The sequence below is a fragment of the Xenopus tropicalis genome, chromosome 6 (genome assembly GCF_000004195.4).
Source record: "Xenopus tropicalis strain Nigerian chromosome 6, UCB_Xtro_10.0, whole genome shotgun sequence".
NCBI lineage: Eukaryota > Metazoa > Chordata > Amphibia > Anura > Pipidae > Xenopus > Xenopus tropicalis.
Window position 1 is genome coordinate 152,638,484 of NC_030682.2, and position 21,618 is coordinate 152,660,101.

General features: G+C 53.2%; 1 protein-coding gene across 2 annotated transcripts in view; it reads left to right on the forward strand.

Annotated features, from left to right (window-relative positions):
• Nucleotides 1-21,618, forward strand: part of lrrc24 (leucine rich repeat containing 24) — a 52,265-nt gene that overhangs the window by 24,742 nt on the left and 5,905 nt on the right. For both annotated transcript variants that reach the window (XM_031903437.1, NM_001078852.1), the window contains 2 exon segments: nucleotides 3,034-3,211; nucleotides 13,600-13,878. In XM_031903437.1, coding sequence (XP_031759297.1) covers nucleotides 3,034-3,211; nucleotides 13,600-13,878 — 457 coding nt within the window.

Sequence of the window (21,618 nt, forward strand, 5' to 3'; positions counted from 1 at the left end):
CTCTTGGATCATTCCATGTGAGTGCAGGGGGGGAGACTCAGGAGAGAGAAGTGGGAGATACCATTACAGCACTGTCTTTATTATCTGCACCAGAAATACCCCCCCTGATTTTGGGAATTAGCGCCCCCCCATCCATCACATCACTGCGCCTGTCAGCCGGAATATCGTCTCCGAACAGCCAGCTCCCCAGCCACAACCAGCAGCCGGAATAATCCATGTATTTCCCGGGGGGGGGTTACAGTAATGGTCTGGCCCAGCCGCTCTCATTTCCCTACAGAAATGCCATTGAGAGGTTTCACTATTGGGTCCTACTGGGCCCTACTGGGCCCTACTGGGTCGGGCAGGAATTACAGACCTACTGGGCTAATTTTAAAATGTTCAGTAGCCAGAAATGAGCAGGTTCAGGGCATCAAGGAAACTCATGTATGTAACTGCCCTGGGGGGGGCAGAAGTTGTATGTTGGGCCCCTTTTGTATCAGCTGAGAAATCCATGTGAAAAGGCTTTTCAATTGGCGATTGGCATGAAATTGGGCAGAGAGGACTAAGTGCCACATTTGTGCCAGTGTGTTGGGCAAGCCAGGGGGCTGTTTGGGCTCCTGTCAAATAGGCTGATACATTTCTATACCCACATACCCTCAACTCACAGAGCCTTGGGGGCAACGTGTGGCCCTGTTAGCAGGAAATTTCAAAGCACAATAAATTCCCAGTGTGTTATAGTAAGATGGAGACAGTAGGGCAAGATGGAGACAGTAGGGCAAGATGGAGACAGTAGGGCAAGATGGAGACAGTAGGGCAAGATGGAGACAGTAGGGCAAGATGGAGACAGTAGGGCAAGATGGAGACAGTAGGGCAAGATGGAGACAGTAGGACAAGATGGAGACAGTAGGGCAAGATGGAGACAGTAGGGCAAGATGGAGACAGTAGGTTAAGACGGGGACGGTAGGGCAAGATGGAGACGGTAGGGCAAGATGGAGACAGTAGGGCAAGATGGAGACAGTAGGGCAAGATGGAGACAGTAGGGCAAGATGGAGACGGTAGGGTAAGAGGGGGATGGTAGGGCAAGATGGAGACAGTAGGGCAAGATGGAGACAGTAGGGCAAGATGGGGACCGTAGGGCAGTAACTTTATATCATTGTTGCCTACATTGTGTCCCTTTAGTTGTTGCTTTCAGGGGTGCTGGGAGTTGTGACCTGTGTGACCTGCAAACCTATTTTACCCCAGGCCCTGAGTGGGCAGGTGGGTAAGTGCAGGTTGGATTGATGCTGGAACTGATACTTGCCCCATACAGACAGATGTAGGAGCAGCGCAGATCCCTTGGTAGAAGGGAAAGTCTTTCTAGATACAGGAGCTGCCATAGTGCTCAGTACACAGTGCAGAGCATTAGGGGGGTACCCAGGTGTTACTGACCCCAGTCAGGGCTAAATGTCCCTCAAGCTAAATAATTGCCACTTACCGACTGCCTCACTGGGAGGGTGGAGCTTGGCTCGGGCAGAAGGGTAGGGGGGCACATATCAGGCTTGGTTTCCTGTACGTACCAGGATTTCCTACATAAACTCATCTCTCAGGCATTACTTGCCCTTTAACAGAGAGGCACAAATCTCTTGCTGGGGCAGATTGTGGGCAGCGAGGAGGAACAAGCACAGACTCTCCTGCCCACGGGGTATTTGTGCCCAGACACAGCGGAACAGCTCCCCACCCTCTGTGCCAAAGGAAGGGTTGGCATGACTGGCACAGGGATATATAACTGTGGGCAGAGCTAATGCCCCAGCAATGAGAGTAACCAGTGTGAATCCCAGGGGCTGTTAGAATCCTGTTCCTTTATTGGGCCAATAACCAGCACTTTGCCGGGGGAGGCGCCACAGTAATAGGGGCCCGTGGGTATTAAGTACTGCAGTACCCCATTAATAATAATAAATACTCACTAGGCTCCGCCCAGAGGGGCCTGCAGCCCATTCCTTCTCTAGTCACTAGTAAGGACCAGTCTGTTACCCACTTGCCCCTGCCAGTTACTCACCCTCTGACTGTCAGTTCTGCTCCTCCTTACTGTCGGTTACACAATGTCTTACTGTCAGCTGTGCTCTCACTCTCTTACTGCCAGTCATACACCCTCAGTTATTCTAGTAAGTACTATCGGCTACCCAGTCTCTTACTATCAGTTACCCCCCTTATGACTGTCAGTTACCCATTCTCTGACTGTCGGTTACCCATTCTCTTACTGTCAGTTATGCTTCCAATTACTTTCAACTACCAAAGGGACGGCACTGACTGTTACTGTCAGTTACACTCAGTTACTCCCTCTGTGTCCCTTGGAGTTAGGGTGGGATCTCCCGCAGGAATGGGCCACTGGTCTGTGAGGGTTGGGATTGACCAGGTACCATTGTTGGGGGGACAGTATCTAAGGATTGGGGGTGCCAGGATCTTGGTAATGTGATTTATGTATTGGGTTGTCTGTAGGGGTAAATAAGATACCCATTGGGTTACCTAGGCTTATCTACCTGTGAGATACTCGTTGGGTTACCTGTAGGCTTATCTACCTGTGAGATACTCGTTGGGTTACCTATAGGCTTATCTACCTGTGAGATACTCGTTGGGTTACCTGTAGGCTTATCTACCTGTGAGATACTTGTTGGGTTACCTATAGGCTTATCTACCTGTGAGATACTTGTTGGGTTACCTATAGGCTTATCTACCTGTGAGATACTTGTTGGGTTACCTATAGGCTTATCTACCTGTGAGATACTCGTTGGGTTACCTATAGGCTTATCTACCTGTGAGATACTCGTTGGGTTACCTATAGGCTTATCTACCTGTGAGATACTCGTTGGGTTACCTGTAGGCTTATCTACCTGTGAGATACTTGTTGGGTTACCTATAGGCTTATCTACCTGTGAGATACTCGTTGGGTTACCTATGGGTTTATCTCTTGGTTTATACAAGTTACTTGTTGAGTTGCCAATGGGGGTTTCTCGGGGCACAATATCGGTTGGGTTATCCATGTGGCTGATGTTTCTCTTTCCCTCTGGTATCCAACAGCCGCTGTAAGATGCCTTCACCGAGCTCCATGTTCCTCTTCATCACCTTCTCCCTCCCTGTTCTTCTGGCCCTGGGGACCCAAGGCTGCCCGGCCGAGTGTCGATGTTACAGTATGACGGTGGAGTGCGGCTCCAAGGAACTACGGAGCGTTCCGTCCAGTATCCACCCTTCCACTCAGGTATGGGACTGTGTACTGCTTGCTGCCCTGCCCCCCCTGTATTGTCTGCCCTGCCCCCCCTGTATTGCCTGCCCTGCCCCCCCTGTATTGCCTGCCCTGCCCCCCCTGTATTGCCTGCCCTGCCGCCCCCTGTATTGTCTGCCCTGTTACCCCCTGTATTGTCTGCCCTGCCCCCCCTGTATTGCCTGCCCTGCCCCCCCCTGTATTGCCTGCCCTGCCGCCCCCTGTATTGTTGTATTGCCTGCCCTGTCACCCCCTGTATTGTCTACCCTGCCGCCCCCTGTATTGTCTGCCCTGTCACCCCCTGTATTGTCTGCCCTGTTACCCCCTGTATTGTCTGCTCTGCCCCCCCCCTGTATTGCCTGCCCTGCCGCCCCCTGTATTGCCTGCCCTGCCGCCCCCTGTATTACCTGCCCTTCTACCCCTTGTATTACCTGCCCTGTCACCCCCTGTATTGCCTGCCCTTCTACCCCTTGTATTACCTGCCCTGTCACCCCCTGTATTGCCTGCCCTTCTACCCCTTGTATTACCTGCCCTGTCACCCCCTGTATTGCCTGCCCTTCTACCCCTTGTATTACCTGCCCTGTCACCCCCTGTATTACCTGCCCTTCTACCCCTTGTATTACCTGCCCTGTCACCCCCTGTATTGCCTGCCCTGCTACCCCTTGTATTGCCTGCCCTGCCGCCCCCTGTATTACCTGCCCTGCTACCCCCTGTATTGCCTGCCCTGTCACCCCCTGTATTGCCTGCCCTGTCACCCCCTGTATTGCCTGCCCTGTCACCCCCTGTATTGCCTGCCCTGCTACCCCCTGTATTGCCTGCCCTGCTACCCCCTGTATTGCCTGCCCTGCTACCCCCTGTATTACCTGCCCTGCTACCCTTTGTATTGACTGCCCTGTCACCCCCTGTATTGCCTGCCCTGCTACCCCCTGTATTGCCTGCCCTGCTACCCCCTGTATTACCTGCCCTGCTACCCTTTGTATTGCCTACCCTGTCACCCCCTGTATTGCCTACCCTGTCACCCCCTGTATTGCCTGCCCTGCTACCCCCTGTATTGCCTGCCCTGCTACCCCCTGTATTACCTGCCCTGCTACCCTTTGTATTGCCTACCCTGTCACCCCCTGTATTGCCTGCCCTGCTACCCCCTGTATTGCCTACCCTGTCACCCCCTGTATTGCCTGCCCTGCTACCCCCTGTATTGCCTGCCCTGCTACCCCCCTGTATTACCTGCCCTGCTACCCTTTGTATTGACTGCCCTGTCACCCCCTGTATTGCCTGCCCTGCTACCCCCTGTATTGCCTGCCCTGCTACCCCCTGTATTGCCTGCCCTGTCACCCCCTGTATTACCTGCCCTGCTACCCTTTGTATTGACTGCCCTGTCACCCCCTGTATTGCCTGCCCTGTCACCCCCTGTATTGCCTGCCCTGTCACCCCCTGTATTGCCTGCCCTGCTACCCTTTGTATTGACTGCCCTGTCACCCCCTGTATTGCCTGCCCTGCTACCCCCTGTATTGCCTGCCCTGTCACCCCTTGTATTGCCTGCCCTGCCGCCCCCTGTATTGCCTGCCCTGCCGCCCCCTGTATTGCCTGCCCTGCCCCCCCTGTAATGCCTGCCCGGCCGCCCCCTGTATTGCCTGCCCTGTCACCCCTTGTATTGCCTGCCCTGCCGCCCCCTGTATTGCCTGCCCTGCCGCCCCCTGTATTGCCTGCCCTGCCCCCCCCTGTAATGCCTGCCCTGCCGCCCCCTGTATTGCCTGCCCTGCCGCCCCCTGTAATGCCTGCCCTGCCCCCCCTGTAATGCCTGCCCTGCCGCCCCCTGTATTGCCTGCCCTGCTACCCCCTGTCATTTGTTTAGTTGAATTGTCTGACCCATGAAGTTGCACAGGGAGTTGCCTTTTGCCCCTTTACTTTTACTAAATACCCAAGAGCTGATTTACCAATCACAGTTCCAGTAATAACCAATTAGATCTTTGCTTACATTCTCAGATTGCTGTTTCTATGGGCAACTGCCCAGCTGAACTTTGGCCCCGCCCCCTACAGTAGGAAAATGTTGCTGCTGTTTTAATGGAAAAGGCAAATCTTTTTGCAGAATCAAATCTGTCTGAGTGCGATTTAACTGCCCCCACTGAGAGTAAATGGGGGCTAAAGAGATTACTGGCCGGTGGGGATTATATCCAGCCCGGGGCTACTCGCTACTGATCTGTATTGTTGCTCAGGTTATTGGAGATTAAGAGAGAAAGTCCATTATCCCTGGGCCGGGGGGGCCTTTGTGCCCCTCATTACAGCGAGCAGCTGATTGGATCCCCCAGGGCAAAGCCATTCACTTCAGGGAATCCCCGTACCGACCCGACATTCCCACAGGGAATCCCCGTACCGACCCGACATTCCTACAGGGAATCCCCGTACCGACCTGACATTCCCACAGGAAATCCCCGTACCGACCCGACATTCCTACAGGAAATCCCCGTACCGACCCGACATTCCTACAGGGAATCCCCGTACCGACCCGACATTCCTACAGGGAATCCCCGTACCGACCCGACATTCCTACAGGGAATCCCCGTACCGACCCGACATTCCCACAGGGATTCCCCGTACCGACCCGACATTCCTACAGGAAATCCCCGTACCGACCCGACATTCCTACAGGGAATCCCCGTACCGACCCGACATTCCCACAGGGAATCCCCGTACCGACCCGACATTCCCACAGGAAATCCCCGTACCGACCCGACATTCCTACAGGAAATCCCCGTACCGACCCGACATTCCTACAGGGATTCCCCGTACCGACCCGACATTCCTACAGGGAATCCCCGTACCGACCCGACATTCCCACAGGGAATCCCCGTACCGACCCGACATTCCCACAGGAAATCCCCGTACCGACCCGACATTCCCACAGGGAATCCCCGTACCGACCCGACATTCCTACAGGGAATCCCCGTACCGACCCGACATTCCTACAGGGAATCCCCGTACCGACCCGACATTCCTACAGGGAATCCCTGTACCGACCGACATAGTTACATAGTTACATAGGGTTGAAAAAAGACCAGTGTCCATCAAGTTCAACCCATCCAAGTAAACCCAGCACACCTAACCCACACCTACCAATCTATACACTCACATACATACACTATATATATACAACCACTAGTACTAACTGTAGATATTAGTATCACAATAGCCTTGGATATTCTGCTTGTTCAAGAACTCATCCAGGCCCCTCTTAAAGGCATTAACAGAGTCTGCCATTACCCCATCACTAGGGGCATTCCCCAACCTCACTGCCCTCACCGTGAGGAACCCCCTACCCAACATCCCCCGGCAGGGTATTCCCCAACCCCCTCACTGCCCTCACCGTGAGGAACCCCCTACCCAACATCCCCCGGCAGGGCATTCCCCAACCCCCTCACTGCCCTCACCGTGAGGAACCCCCTACCCAACACCCCCCGGCAGGGCATTCCCCAACCCCCTCACTGCCCTCACCGTGAGGAACCCCCTACGCTGCTTCAAATGGAAGCTCCGTTCCTCTAATCTATAGGGGGGGCCTCTGGTGCGTTGATTGTTTTTATGGGAAAAAAGAACATCCCCCATCTGCCTATAATCCCCCCTAATGTACTTGTACAGAGTAATCATGTCCCCTCGCAAGCGCCTCTTTTCCAGAGAAAACAACCCCAACCCTGACAGTCTCACCTCATAGTTTAACCCTTCCATCCCCTTAACCAGTTTAGTTGCAGTCTCTGCACTCTCTCCAGCTCATTAATATCCTTCTTAAGGACTGGAGCCCAAAACTGCCCCCCATACTCACTGTCACTGCCCCCCCATACTCACTGTTACTGCCCCCCATACTCACTGTTACTGCCCCCCATACTCACTGTTACTGCCCCCCCATACTCACTGTCACTGCCCCCCATACTCACTGTCACTGCCCCCCCATACTCACTGTTACTGCCCCCCATACTCACTGTTACTGCCCCCCATACTCACTGTTACTGCCCCCCCATACTCACTGTTACTGCCCCCCATACTCACTGTTACTGCCCCCCCATACTCACTGTTACTGCCCCCCATACTCACTGTTACTGCCCCCCCATACTCACTGTTACTGCCCCCCCATACTCACTGTTACTGCCCCCCATACTCACTGTTACTGCCCCCCATACTCACTGTTACTGCCCCCCATACTCACTGTTACTGCCCCCCATACTCACTGTTACTGCCCCCCCATACTCACTGTTACTGCCCCCATACTCAAGGTGAGGCCTTACCAGGGACCTATAAAGGGGCAAAATTATGTTCTCATCCCTTGAGTCAATGCCCTGTTTATACAAGACAGCACTTTATTTGCTTTAGTAGCCACAGAATGACACTGCCTGGAATTAGACAACTTGTTATCAACAAAAACCCCCAGATCCTTCTCCATTAAGGATCCCCCCAACTCACTCCCATTCAGTAGATAGTTCGCGTTTATATTATTTCTACCAAAGGGCAGAACTTTGCACTTATCAACATTGAACCTCATTTCCCAGTTTGCTGCCCAGTTATCTAATTTTGTCAAATCGCTCTGCAAAGCGGCACATCCTGCATGGAACTTATAGTTTTGCCCAATTTAGTATCAATAGAAACAGTACTGTCTGTGCCCCCCTCCAGGGCATTAATAAACAAGTTAAACAGCAAAGGCCCAAGGACTGACCCCTGCGGTACCCACTAACCACACTGGCCCAATTAGAAAATGTTCCATTTACCCCACTCTTTGTACTCTATCCTTCAGCCAGTTCTCTATCCAATTACAAATATTATGTTCTAGGCCAATATTCCTTAATTTGATCATTAACCTTCTGTGAGGTACTGTATCAAACACTTTAGCAAAGTCCAAGTAGATCCCATCAACTGCCATTCCAGCATCAAGGTTCCTGCTCACCTCCTCATAAAAGGCGACTAAATTAGTCTGGCAAGATCTGTTACCCATAAAACCATGCTGGCACAAACTAATAGTATTGTGAACTGCAATGTATTCAAGTACCCTATCCCTTATTACCCCTTCCAGAAGCTTTCCTACTACTGATGTCAGACTAACAGGCCTATAGTTTTCAGGCTGAGAACGAGATCCCTGTTTAAATAACGGCACCACATTAGCAATCCGCCAGTCTCTCGGCACCATGCCAGACCCCAATGAATCCTGAAAAATTAAGTGAAGAGGTTTGGCAATCACAGCGCTCAGCTCATTTAATACCCTGGGATGAATCCCATCCGGTCCTGGACCTTTGTTTACCTTTACATGTTCAAGTCTCTTTTGAATTCCCCCCCGAGTGACCCACGCGTCAGTAGCTAAATTACTAGAACTGGGCATATTACAAGGGAAGCCTTCATTATCTGGCTCCTCAGATGTATAGACAGATGAAAAATAAGAGTTCAAAATTTCAGCTTTTTCCCCGTTCTCATCAACCAACTTACCCCCCCGTGATAATAAAGTTCCCACCCCTTCTTGCTTCATTTTTTTACTATTCACATAATTAAAAAATAATTTAGGATTCTTTTTACTCCTAGCAGCAATATCCCTTTCCATCTCTATTTTAGCTGCCTGATAGCTTTTTTGCTGCTTTATTTGCCCCCCTGTACCTGATGAAAGCCCCAGCTGCCCCAGCTAACTTGAATGCCCTAAAAGCAGGTTTTTTCTTACCAACCTCGACACAAACACTTTTATTCAGCCATAAGGGTTTTGCTTTGCGATGCCTCTCCTTGCTTACAAGGGGGATATACTGTTGTGTATACCTACAAAGCAATGTTATAAAGATGTTCCATTTTCCTTCTGTGCCTAACCCCATGAAAAGCCTTTCCCAGTTGACACATTGCAGAGATGCCCTTATACTGGCAAAGTCTGCACGGCTAAAATTGAGCGTTTTAGTTCCTCCCTTATAGCGCTGTCTCTGCAGCATTATCTCAAAGGAGACCATGTTGGGATCACTGTTCCCCAAATGCCCCCCCCCACACAAATGTTAGAGATAAGTTCATTATTATTAGAAATCACCAGGTCCAAAATAGAGTCATTCCTAGTGGGATCTTGAACCGCCTGAAATAAAAAGTTGTCATTTAGCATATTTACAAACCTACTAGCTGTTTCTGACTTAGCCCCCCCATTACTCCAGTCAATGTCCGGATAATTAAAGTCCCCCATAATAACAACTTGACCCAGTTTTGAAGCCTCCTCCATTTGCAACAATAGCTGGGCCTCATCCCCCTCATCTATACGGGGGGTTTATAGCATACACCAATGATCATTTTCTTTGTGACCTTCAGCCCTACTGACATTTCTACCCAAAGAGATTCGACGTTTTCATTGGTAATGTCTTTATTACATGGCTTTAAATCTGACTTTACGTAAAGACAAACCCCTCCACCCTTTTTAATCTCTCTGTCCCTCCTAAAAAGCGTATACCCATTTAAATTCACAGCCCAGTCGCATTTTTCATCCCACCAGGTCTCAGTGAAACCTATTAAATCATAATTTTCAATACATGCAATAGCTTGCAGCTCCCCTAATTTACCCGACAAGCTACGCGCATTAGCCAGCATGCAGCGGAGATTACTACTTCTTCCTCTGATGTTTACATTAGCTAAAGGACAGTTAGAGCTAAGGTGAAAATTAGTCTGTTTCCCTTGTAACAATGGAAGCTCCTTATCTGATAAACTATATGCCCCCCTCACTCCTCCCCCACAACCCTTTACTGGTCCCACTGCCCCATCTACACTAGCTCTCCCATAAGAATCTAGCTTACCAACCCCCCCCCCCCCTTGTCTACTTTAAACACTCCTCCAGCCTCTTAACCATTCTCTCCCCTAGCACAGCAGACCCCCTTCCATTGAGGTGCAATCCGTCAGGGCTGTATAGATTGTACCCCAAAGAAAAGTCAGCCCAGTGCTCTAGGAACCCAAACCCTTCCTTCCTACACCAAGACTTTAGCCAGGCATTTAGCTCCCTAAGCTCCCGCTGTCTCCCTAAACTAGCACGCGGCACCGGCAAAATTTCCGAAAAAATGACATTGGAGGACCTTTGCCTAATCTTAGAGCCTAGATCCCTGAACTCACTCTTTAAAGTCCCCCACCTACCGTTCATTTTGTCGTTAGTACCGATATGTACCAAGACAGCCGGGTCATGCCCAGCCCCTCCCAATAATGTGTCAACCCGATCAACCACATGCCGAACCCTGGCACCAGGAAGACAGCAAACTGTCCGGTTGAAGCGATCCGCTCAACAGATTACCCTGTCCACTTTCCTAATGATTGAATCCCCTATAACCACCATCTGTTTAGGCCTAGCTCTGCTCTCCTCCCCACCACTACTAGTGAAACTGGTCTCCCGGCTGTTAGAGAGATCAGCCTCATCTAGAACCGCCAATCCAGAGTTCTACTCCCATCTTCTTCCCACAATCTGGCAAATCTGTTGGGATGCGCAAACCCTGGAGCAGCCTCCCTTTTCCCCACACTAGATTTTCTAACTGTCACCCAGCTTACTGCCCTATCATCCTTTTGCTGCTCCCCTCCCCCCCTACTATCTGCCCCCGCTAGTTCTTGTTCAGTTAACAAGAGACCCCTCTCAAGATTGTTGATTGAACGCAGTGTTGCAACGTGTTCCTCTAGGACTCTAACGCGAGCCTCCAAAGTGGCAACTCGCTCACATCCACAACAGAGGTGGCACTTTGGAACTGTTGTTCCACAACTGCATACATGTGGCAGCCTGGCACTGCGTCAGCCCTTCAATGTTGCTACAACTCATACTCCCAGTTACAAGAACAGTTAAACAAAAAAAAGGTGTAAGGACTTGTAGTAAATACCTTGTTTTACCTTGTTTTTAACTCCCTTAGTGTTTAACTCCCTGAGTTTATAACTCCACTTACAGAGCAATCACTTACAGAGCACCTACCACCAGAGCAAGCTCACTGGAGTGCCTGTGGTTCTATTTATACAGTCTGTAAAGGTGAACTAATCAAACCCACCCTCCTCAAGCTGAGGGTAATTACAAGGGAATGTAACCTGCTGTAAGCCTATGGATCCCACAAACTTTGTAAATTAGCTCCAAAAACAACAATTACTTATGAAAAAAAATAAATAAAACCCAACAGTTAAAAAACACAATGGTTTTGATAAAGCTAGTAAAGAATACTTATCCCTTTTTAGTTGAAATGAAAGCAAGTTGATTCAACCAGCCACAGGGAATCCCCGTACCGACCCGACATTCCTACAGGGAATCCCCGTACCGACCCGACATTCCTACAGGGAATCCCCGTACCGACCCGACATTCCTACAGGGAATCCCGTACCGACCCGACATTCCTACAGGGAATCCCCGTACCGACCCGACATTCCTACAGGGAATCCCCGTACCGACCCGACATTCCTACAGGGAATCCCCGTACCGACCCGACATTCCTACAGGGAATCCCCGTACCGACCGCCGACATTCTACAGGGAATCCCCGTACCGACCCGACATTCCTACAGGGAATCCCCGTACCGACCCGACATTCCTACAGGGAATCCCCGTACCGACCCGACATTCCTACAGGGAATCCCCGTACCGACCCGACATTCCTACAGGGAATCCCGTACCGACCCGACATTCCTACAGGGAATCCCCGTACCGACCCGACATTCCTACAGGGAATCCCGTACCGACCCGACATTCCTACAGGGAATCCCCGGACCCGACATTCCTACAGGGAATCCCCGTACCGACCCGACATTCCTACAGGGAATCCCCGGACCCGACATTCCTACAGGAATCCCCGTACCGACCCGACATTCCTACAGGGAATCCCGTACCGACCCGACATTCCTACAGGGAACGTTACCCCGCGACATTCCTACAGGGAATCCCGTACCGACCCGACATTCCTACAGGGAATCCCCGTACCGACCCGACATTCCTACAGGGAATCCCGTACCCGACATTCCTACAGGGAATCCCCGTACCGACCCGACATTCCTACAGGGAATCCCCGTACCGACCCGACATTCCTACAGGGAATCCCCGTACCGACCGACATTCCTACAGGGAATCCCCGTACCGACCCGACATTCCTACAGGGAATCCCCGTACCGACCCGACATTCCTACAGGGAATCCCCGTACCGACCCGACATTCCTACAGGGAATCCCGTACCGACCCGACATTCCTACAGGGAATCCCCGTACCGACCCGACATTCCTACAGGGAATCCCCGTACCGACCCGACATTCCTACAGGGAATCCCCGTACCGACCCGACATTCCTACAGGGAATCCCCGTACCGACCCGACATTCCTACAGGGAATCCCCGTACCGACCCGACATTCCTACAGGGAATCCCCGTACCGACCCGACATTCCTACAGGGAATCCCGTACCGACCCGACATTCCTACAGGGAATCCCCGTACCGACCCGACATTCCTACAGGGAATCCCCGTACCGACCCGACATTCCTACAGGGAATCCCCGACCGACCCGACATTCCTACAGGGAATCCCCGTACCGACCCGACATTCCTACAGGGAATCCCCGTACCGACCCGACATTCCTACAGGGAACCCGTACCGACCCGACATTCCTACAGGGAATCCCCGTACCGACCCGACATTCCTACAGGGAATCATTCCCCTACAGGGACCCGACATTCCTACAGGGAATCCCCGTACCGACCCGACATTCCTACAGGGAATCCCCGTACCGACCCGACATTCCTACAGGGAATCCCCGTACCGACCCGACATTCCTACAGGGAATCCCCGTACCGACCCGACATTCCTACAGGGAAATCCCGTACCGACCCGACATTCCTACAGGGAATCCCGTACCGACCCGACATTCCTACAGGGAATCCCCGTACCGACCCGACATTCCTACAGGGAATCCCCCGTACCGACCCGACATTCCTACAGGGAATCCCCGTACCGACCCGACACCCTACCCCGACATTCCTACAGGGAATCCCCGTACCGACCCGACATTCCTACAGGGAATCCCGTACCGACCCGACATTCCTACAGGGAATCCCCGTACCGACCCGACATTCCTACAGGGAATCCCCGTACCGACCCGACATTCCTACAGGGAATCCCCGTACCGACCCGACATTCCTACAGGAATCCCCGTACCGACCCGACATTCCTACAGGGAATCCCCGTACCGACCCGACATTCCCCGTACCGACCCGACATTCCTACAGGGAATCCCTGTACCGACCCGACATTCCTACAGGGAATCCCCCATACCGACCCGACATTCCTACAGGGAATCCCCCATACTGACCCGACATTCCTACAGGGAATCCCCCATACTGACCCGACATTCCTACAGGGAATCCCGGTTCTGATCCAACTGAGTCGTGTCCCCTCTCTGCCCACAGACCGTGTTCCTACAGGACAATGCAATCAGTCAGATTCAGCAGTTGGACCTGTCCCCGCTCTCTGGGCTGCAGTATCTTTACCTACAGAACAATTCTATCTCTGCCCTGGAACCCGGAGCCTTCAAATCCCAGCAGCACCTCCTGGAACTGGCGCTGAATGGGAACCGGATCCACCTCATCAACAGCAGCATCTTCAAGGGGCTCGAGCACCTCCGGGTCCTGTACCTCGCGGGGAACCAGATCACTCGGCTCTTGGCCTACACCTTCTCCGACCTGCAGGTACTATTGGGCTTTACTAAGAACCCCTGGGCTGGTGCTTTACCCCCTGCAGGAGTCAGAACCAGCAGTGCAGGGAAGGGAAAGGGACAGACACAGTGACAGTTACACATAACTATAAACCCAGTGAGAATGAGGAATGAATGGATATTGGGGAGTTGTATCAGGAGTCAGAACCAGCAGTGCAGGGAAGGGAAAGGGACAGACACAGTGACAGTTACACATAACTATAAACCCAGTGAGAATGAGGAATGAATGGATATTGGGGAGTTGTATCAGGAGTCAGAACCAGCAGTGCAGGGAAGGGAAAGGGACAGACACAGTGACAGTTACACATAACTATAAACCCAGTGAGAATGAGGAATGAATGGGTATTGGGGAGTTGTATCAGGAGTCAGAACCAGCAGTGCAGGGAAGGGAAAGGGACAGACACAGTGACAGTTACACATAACTATAAACCCAGTGAGAATGAGGAATGAATGGGTATTGGGGAGTTGTATCAGGAGTCAGAACCAGCAGTGCAGGGAAGGGAAAGGGACAGACACAGTGACAGTCGCTCTCATTGGACAGAAGTTTATATTTGGGTTTATTGTCCCTTTATAACCCGAGTACTGACTTAATGCCCCCCCCCCGCGCACCAGGATATTCAGATAAAGTGACGCCGTTTCGTTCTGTTACTAAATCCAGAAATAAACGATAAAATAAAACCCAGTTTCTGCCGATGAAGTCGATTTCACCCCCAATGTGACGGTTGCTGCACCGACGCTCACAGATTACAGCATAAAGACCCTCTGGGGGTCAATTAACTTGAATCGACCCTCCCATCACTATCCGCTGGTCTCTAACAATAATAATTACCCCCCGTGGGACACTGACCCCGGCCCAGGGATTGCTAGCAGCCAGTCCTGTAGCCAATCAGAGCATTAGAATCTTCCCAGGGCCGGAGCAAGCGACCAATCAGAAACTCTGCTGAGCATTAAAGCAAATTATAGGCCCCTGGTGGCGCCTCACTGTGAGCCTGGGGGGTCAGTGACTGTGACAGTGAGTATGGGGGGGCAGTGACTGAGTATGGGGGGCAGTGACTGTGAGCCTGGGGGTCAGTGACTGTGACAGTGAGTATGGGGGGCAGTGACTGTGAGTCTGGGGGCAGTGACTGTGAGTCTGGGGGGCAGTGACTGTGAGTTCGGGGGGCAGTGACTGTGAGTATGGGGGGGCAGTGACTGTGAGTATGAGGGGGCAGTGACTGTGAGTATGGGGGGGCAGTGACTGTGAGTATGGCGGGGCAGTGACTGTGAGTATGGGGGCGCAGTGACTGAGTATGCGGGGCAGTGACTGTGAGTCTGGCGGGGGCAGTGACTGTCAGTCTGGGGGGCGGCAGTGACTGTGAGTCTGGGGGGCAGTGACTGTGAGTCTGGGGGGGCAGTGACTGTGAGTCTGGGGCAGTGACTGTGAGTATGGGGGCGGCGTGACTGTGAGTATGAGGGGGCATGTGACTGTGAGTATGGGGGGCCAGTGACTGTGAGTATGGGGGCAGTGACTGTGAGTATGGTGGGGGCAGTGACTGTGAGTATGGGGCGGCAGTGATGCGAGTATGGGGCGGCAGTGACTGTGAGTATGGGGGGGCAGTGACTGTGAGCCTGGGGGGTCAGTGACTGTGACAGTGAGTATGGGGGGGGCAGTGACTGTGACAGTGAGTATGGGGGGGCAGTGACTGTGAGTCTGGGGGGCACGTGACAGTGAGTATCTGGGGGCAGTGACTGTGAGTATGGGGGGGGGCATGACAGTGAGTATGGGGGGCAGTGACTGTGAGTATGGGGGGCAGTGACTGTGAGTATGGGGGGGCAGTGACTGTGAGTATAGGAGGCAGTGACAGTGAGTATGGGGCAGGACTGTGAGTATGGGGGGGCAGTGACTGTGAGTATAGGGGGCAGTGACAGTGAGTATGGGGGGCAGTAACAGTGAGTATGGGGGGCCAGTGACTGTGAGTATGGGGGGGCAGTGACTGTGAGTATGGGGGGCAGTGACTGTTGAGTATGGGGGCGTGACAGTGAGTCATGGGGCAGTGACTGTGAGTATGGGGGCAGTGACAGTGAGTATGGGGGGCAGTGACTGTAGTATAGGGGGCAGTAACAGTGAGTATGGGGTGGGCAGTGACTGTGAGTATGGGGGGGCATGACAGTGAGTATGGGGGCAGTGACTGTGAGTATAGGGGGCAGTAACAGTGAGTATGGGGGGCAGTGACTGTGAGTATGGGTGGGGGCAGTGACAGTGAGTATGGGGGGCAGTGACTGTGAGTTATGGGGGCAGTGACTGTGATATGGGGGGCAGTGACTGTGAGTATAGGGGCAGGACAGTGAGTATGCGGGGGCAGTGACTGTGAGCTATGGGGGCAGTGACTGTGAGTATGGGGCAGTAACAGTGAGTATGGGGGGGGCAGTGACTGTGAGTATCTGGGGGGCAGTGACTGTGAGTATGGGGGGCAGTGACTGTGAGTATGGGGGCAGTAACAGTGAGTATGGGGCGGCAGTGACTGTGAGTATGGGGGCGGGCAGTGACAGTGAGTATGGGCGGCAGTGACTGTGAGTATGGGGTCGCAGTGACTGTGAGTATGGGGGGGCAGTGACTGTGAGTTTATGGGGGCAGTGACTGTGAGTATGGGGGGGCATGACTGTGAGTATAGGGGCAGTGACAGTGAGCTGATGGGCAGTGACTGTGAGTATGGGGGGCAGTGACTGTGAGTATAGGGGGCAGTGACAGTGAGTATGGGGGGCAGTAACAGTGAGTATAGGGGCAGAATGACAGTGAGTATGGGGGGCAGTAACAGTGAGTATGGGGGGCAGTGACTGTGAGTATGGGGGGCAGTGACTGTGAGTATGGGGCAGTGACTGTGAGTATGGGGGCAGTGACAGTGAGTATGGGGCGGGGGCAGTGACTGTGAGTATAGGGGGGGCGTGACAGTGAGTATGGGGGGCAGTATACAGTGAGTATGGGGGGCAGTAACAGTGAGTATGGGGGGCAGTGACAGTGAGTATGGGGGCGTACAGTGAGTATGGCGGGGCAGTGACTGTGAGTATAGGGGGCAGTGACAGTGAGTATGGGGGCAGTGACTGTGAGTATAGGGGGCAGTGACTGTGAGTATGCGGGGGCAGTGACTGTGAGTATAGGGGCAGTGACAGTGAGTATGCCGGGCAGTGACTGTGAGTATAGGGGCAGTGACAGTGAGTATTTGGGGGGGCAGTGACTGTGAGTATAGGGGGCAGTGACAGTGAGTATGGGGGCAGTGACTGTGAGTATGGGCGTGGGGGCAGTGACTGTGAGTATGGGGGGCAGTGACTGAGTATGGGGGGGCAGTGACTGTGAGCCTGGGGGGGTCAGTGACTGTGACAGTGAGTATGGGGGGCAGTGACTGTGAGTATGGGGGGGCAGTGACTGTGACAGTGAGTATGGGGCAGTAACAGTGAGTATGGGGGGCAGTGACTGTGAGTATGGGGGGCAGGACTGAGTATGGGGGGGGCAGTGACTGTGAGCCTGGGGGTCAGTGACTGTGACAGTGAGTATGGGGGGCAGTGACTGTGAGTCTGGGGGGCAGTGACTGTGAGTCTGCGGGGGCAGTGACTGTGAGTAGGGGGGGCAGTGACTGTGAGTATGGGGCGGCAGTGACTGTGAGTATGGGGGGCAGTGACTGTGAGTATGGGGCGCAGTGACTGTGAGTATGGGGCGCAGTGACTGAGTATGGGGGGGCAGTGACTGTGAGCCTGGGGGGTCAGTGACTGTGACAGTGAGTATGGGGGGGCAGTGACTGTGAGTCTGGGGGCAGTGACTGTGAGTCTGGGGGGCAGTGACTGTGAGTATGGGGGGCAGTGACTGTGAGTATGAGGGGCCAGTGACTGTGAGTCTTGGGGGGCAGTGACTGTGAGTATGGGGGGGCAGTGACTGTGAGTATGGGGGCGCAGTGACTGAGTATGGGGGGGCAGTGACTGTGAGCCTGGGGGGTCAGTGACTGTGACAGTGAGTCTGGGGGGGCAGTGACTGTGAGTCTGGGGGGCAGTGACTGTGAGTCTGGGGGGGCCAGTGACTGTGAGTATGGGGGCAGTGACTGTGAGTATGAGGGCGGCAGTGACTGTGAGTATGGGGGGCAGTGACTGTGAGTATGGGGGCCCAGGTGACAGTGAGTATGGGGGGGCAGTGACTGCGAGTATGGGGGGGCAGTGACTGTGAGGCCTGGGGGGTCAGTGACTGTGACAGTGAGTATGGGGGCAGTGACTGTGACAGTGAGTATGGTCGGGGCAGTGACTGTGAGTATGGGGGCAGTGACAGTGAGTATGGGGGGCAGTGACTGCGAGTATGGGGGGGCAGTGACTGTGAGCCTGGGGGGGTCAGTGACTGTGACAGTGAGTATGGGGGGGCAGTGACTGTGACAGTGAGTATGGGGGCAGTGACTGTGAGTATGGGGGGGCAGTGACAGTGAGTATGGGGGGGCAGTGACTGTGAGTATGGGGGGGCAGTGACAGTGAGTATGGGGGGGCAGTGACAGTGAGTATGGGGGGGCAGTGACTGTGAGTATGGGGGGGGCCAGTGACTGTGAGTATGGGGGGGCAGTGACAGTGAGTATGGGAGGGGCAGTGACTGTGAGTATGGGGGGGCAGTGACAGTGAGTTATGGGGGCAGTGACTGTGAGTATGCGGGGCAGTGACTGTGAGTATGGGTGGGCAGTGACAGTGAGTATGGGGGGCAGTGACTGTGAGTATGGGGGGCAGTGACAGTGAGTATTGGGGGGGCGTGACAGTGAGTATGGCGGGGGCAGTGACAGTGAGATTGGGGGCAGTGACTGTGAGTATGGGGGCAGTGACAGTGAGTATGGGGGGGCAGTGACTGTGAGTATGGGGGGCAGTGACAGTGAGTATGGGGGGCAGTGACTGTGAGTATGGGGGCAGTGACTGTGAGTATGGGGGGCAGTGACTGTGAGATAGGGGCAGTGACAGTGAGTATGGGGGGGCAGTGACTGTGAGTAGGGGGGCCAGTAACAGTGAGTATGGGGGCAGTGACTGTGAGTATGGGGGGCAGTGACTGTGAGTATGGGGGGCGTGGACTGTGAGTATGGGGGGCAGTGACAGTGAGTATGGGGGGCAGTGACTGTGAGTATGGGGGGGCAGTGACAGTGAGTATGGGGGCAGTGACTGTGAGTATGGGGGGCAGTGACTGTGAGTATGGGGGGGCAGTGACTGTGAGTATAGGGGGCAGTGACAGTGAGTATGGGGGGGCAGTGACTGTGAGTATGGGGGGCAGTAACAGTGAGTATGGGGGCAGTGACTGTGAGTATGGGGGGCAGTGACTGTGAGTATTGGGGGCAGTGACAGTGAGTATGGGGCAGTGACAGTGAGTATTGGGGGCATGACAGTGAGTATGGGGGGCAGTGACTGTGAGTATAGGGGGCAGTGACTGTGAGTATGGGGGGCAGTGACTGTGAGTCTGGGGGGGCCAGTGACTGTGAGTATGGGGGCAGTGACTGTGAGTCTGGGGGGCAGTGACTGTGAGTCTGGGGGGGCAGTGACTGTGAGTGGGGGCAGTGACTGTGAGTCTGGGGGGCAGTGACTGTGAGTCTGGGGGGGCAGTTTGGGGCCCCAGTAATGAGCTGGAGGGAGTGCAGAGACTAATCTGGGGGTGTAAGGGTTAACTGTCGGGGTTGGGGAAGGAGCAGTTGGTCATTGTTTCTGCAGTGGGAGGGGCAATAGGCGTAAGGCAGGGCACCCATGGGGGAAAATTACCCCTCAGTTGGAGGCAGCAATCAGCACCATTATGTGGGAATAAAGGGCAAATACACCCGATGATGCCGGGTACAAAGGGCAAATACACCCGATGATGCCGGGTACAAAGGGCAAATAAACCCGATGATGCCGGGTACAAAGGGCAAATACACCCGATGATGCCGGGTACAAAGGGCAAATAAACCCGATGATGCCGAGTACAAAGGGCAAATAAACCCGATGATGCCGGGTACAAAGGCAAATAAACCCGATGATGCCGGGTACAAAGGGCAAATACACCCGATGATGCCGGGTACAAAGGGCAAATAACCCGATGATGCGGTACAAAGGGCAAATAAAAACCCGATGATGCCGGGTACAAAGGGCAAATAAACCCGATGATGCCGGGTACAAAGGGCAAATAAACCCGATGATGCCGGGTACAAAGGGCAAATAAACCCGATGATGCCGGGTACAAAGGGCAATAAACCCGATGATGCCGGGTTACAAAGGGCAAATAAACCCGATGATGCCGGGTACAAAGGGCAAATAAACCCGATGATGCCGGGTACAAAGGGCAAATAAACCCGATGATGCCGGGTACAAAGGGCAAAATAACCCGATTTGATGCGGGTACAAAGGGCAAATAAACCCGATGATTGCCGGGTACAAAGGGCAAATAACCCGGATGATGCCGGGTACAAAGGGCAAATAAACCCGATGATGCCGGGTTACAAAGGGCAAATAAACCCGATGATGCCGGCGTACAAAGGCAAAATTAAACCCGATGATGCCGGGTACAAAGGGCAAATAAACCCGATGATTGCCGGGCGTACAAAGGGCAAATAAACCCGTGATGCCGGGTACAAAGGGCAAAATAAAACCCGATGATGCGGGTACAAAGGGCAAATAAAACCCGATTGTGCGGGTACAAAGGGCAAATAAACCCGATGATGCCGGGTACAAAGGGCAAATAAACCCGATGATGCCGCGGGTACAAAGGGCAAATAAACCCGATGATGCCGGGTACAAGGGCAAATAAACCCGATGATTGCCGGTACAAAGGGCAAATAAACCCGATGATGCCGGGTACAAAGGGCAAATAAACCGATTGATGCCGGGTACAAAGGGCAAATAACCGATTGATAGCCCGGGTTACAAAGGGCAAATAAACCCGATGATGCCGGGTACAAAGGGCAAATAAACCCGATGATGCCGGGTACAAAGGGCAAATAAACCCGATGATGCCGGGTACAAAGGGCAAATAAACCCGATGATGCCGGGTACAAAGGGCAAATAAACCCGATGATGCCGGGTACAAAGGGCAAATAAACCCGATGATGCCGGGTACAAAGGGCAAGTAGAGGGAACGGTTCTACTGAGGGGAAAATGAAACAGAGATGTTAATTAGGGAAAAGCTAATTAGTGGAACATTTATTTGCATTTATATGGACCTGTCCTGGTGCTCCAATTGCCTGGGGGTAATAACGAGGAAACGGTAATTAGAGGGGCAATTATTGGAGTCGTTACAGAGTAACAGGATATTAATTAGAATGCTGCTTCGTTAGTGCCCAGCGGTGCCCGGCGCCACCTACAGGCCAAGGGAGACACCGACTGGGAAGCACTGAGGGAATATCAGAGGGGGGGTTCCTTCCCTGGGGCAACTGAATGGGGTATTAGGGGGCAGCAGGGCTGAGGGGGGGGGAGGCCAAACTGTAACTGAATACTATATATATATTTATATATTGAGGGACTTATTGCCCCCGCCGGTTATGGCCCCATGTTCTGTATCTCAGAGAGGGGGAGGGGCATCAGTGACCCCAGTGGGTCGGCGGCATTAACCCTGTATGTGCAGAACTGCAATTTACATTTTGGGTAATTTCTCATTATCTGGTGTCAGAGAGCAACGTACCAATAACTGTACCTTGTGGCACTTATTGGGTTAATGAAGTGAGAGGCTCTTATTCCATTCAACTGCCCCAATTATTGTCCAACCTGC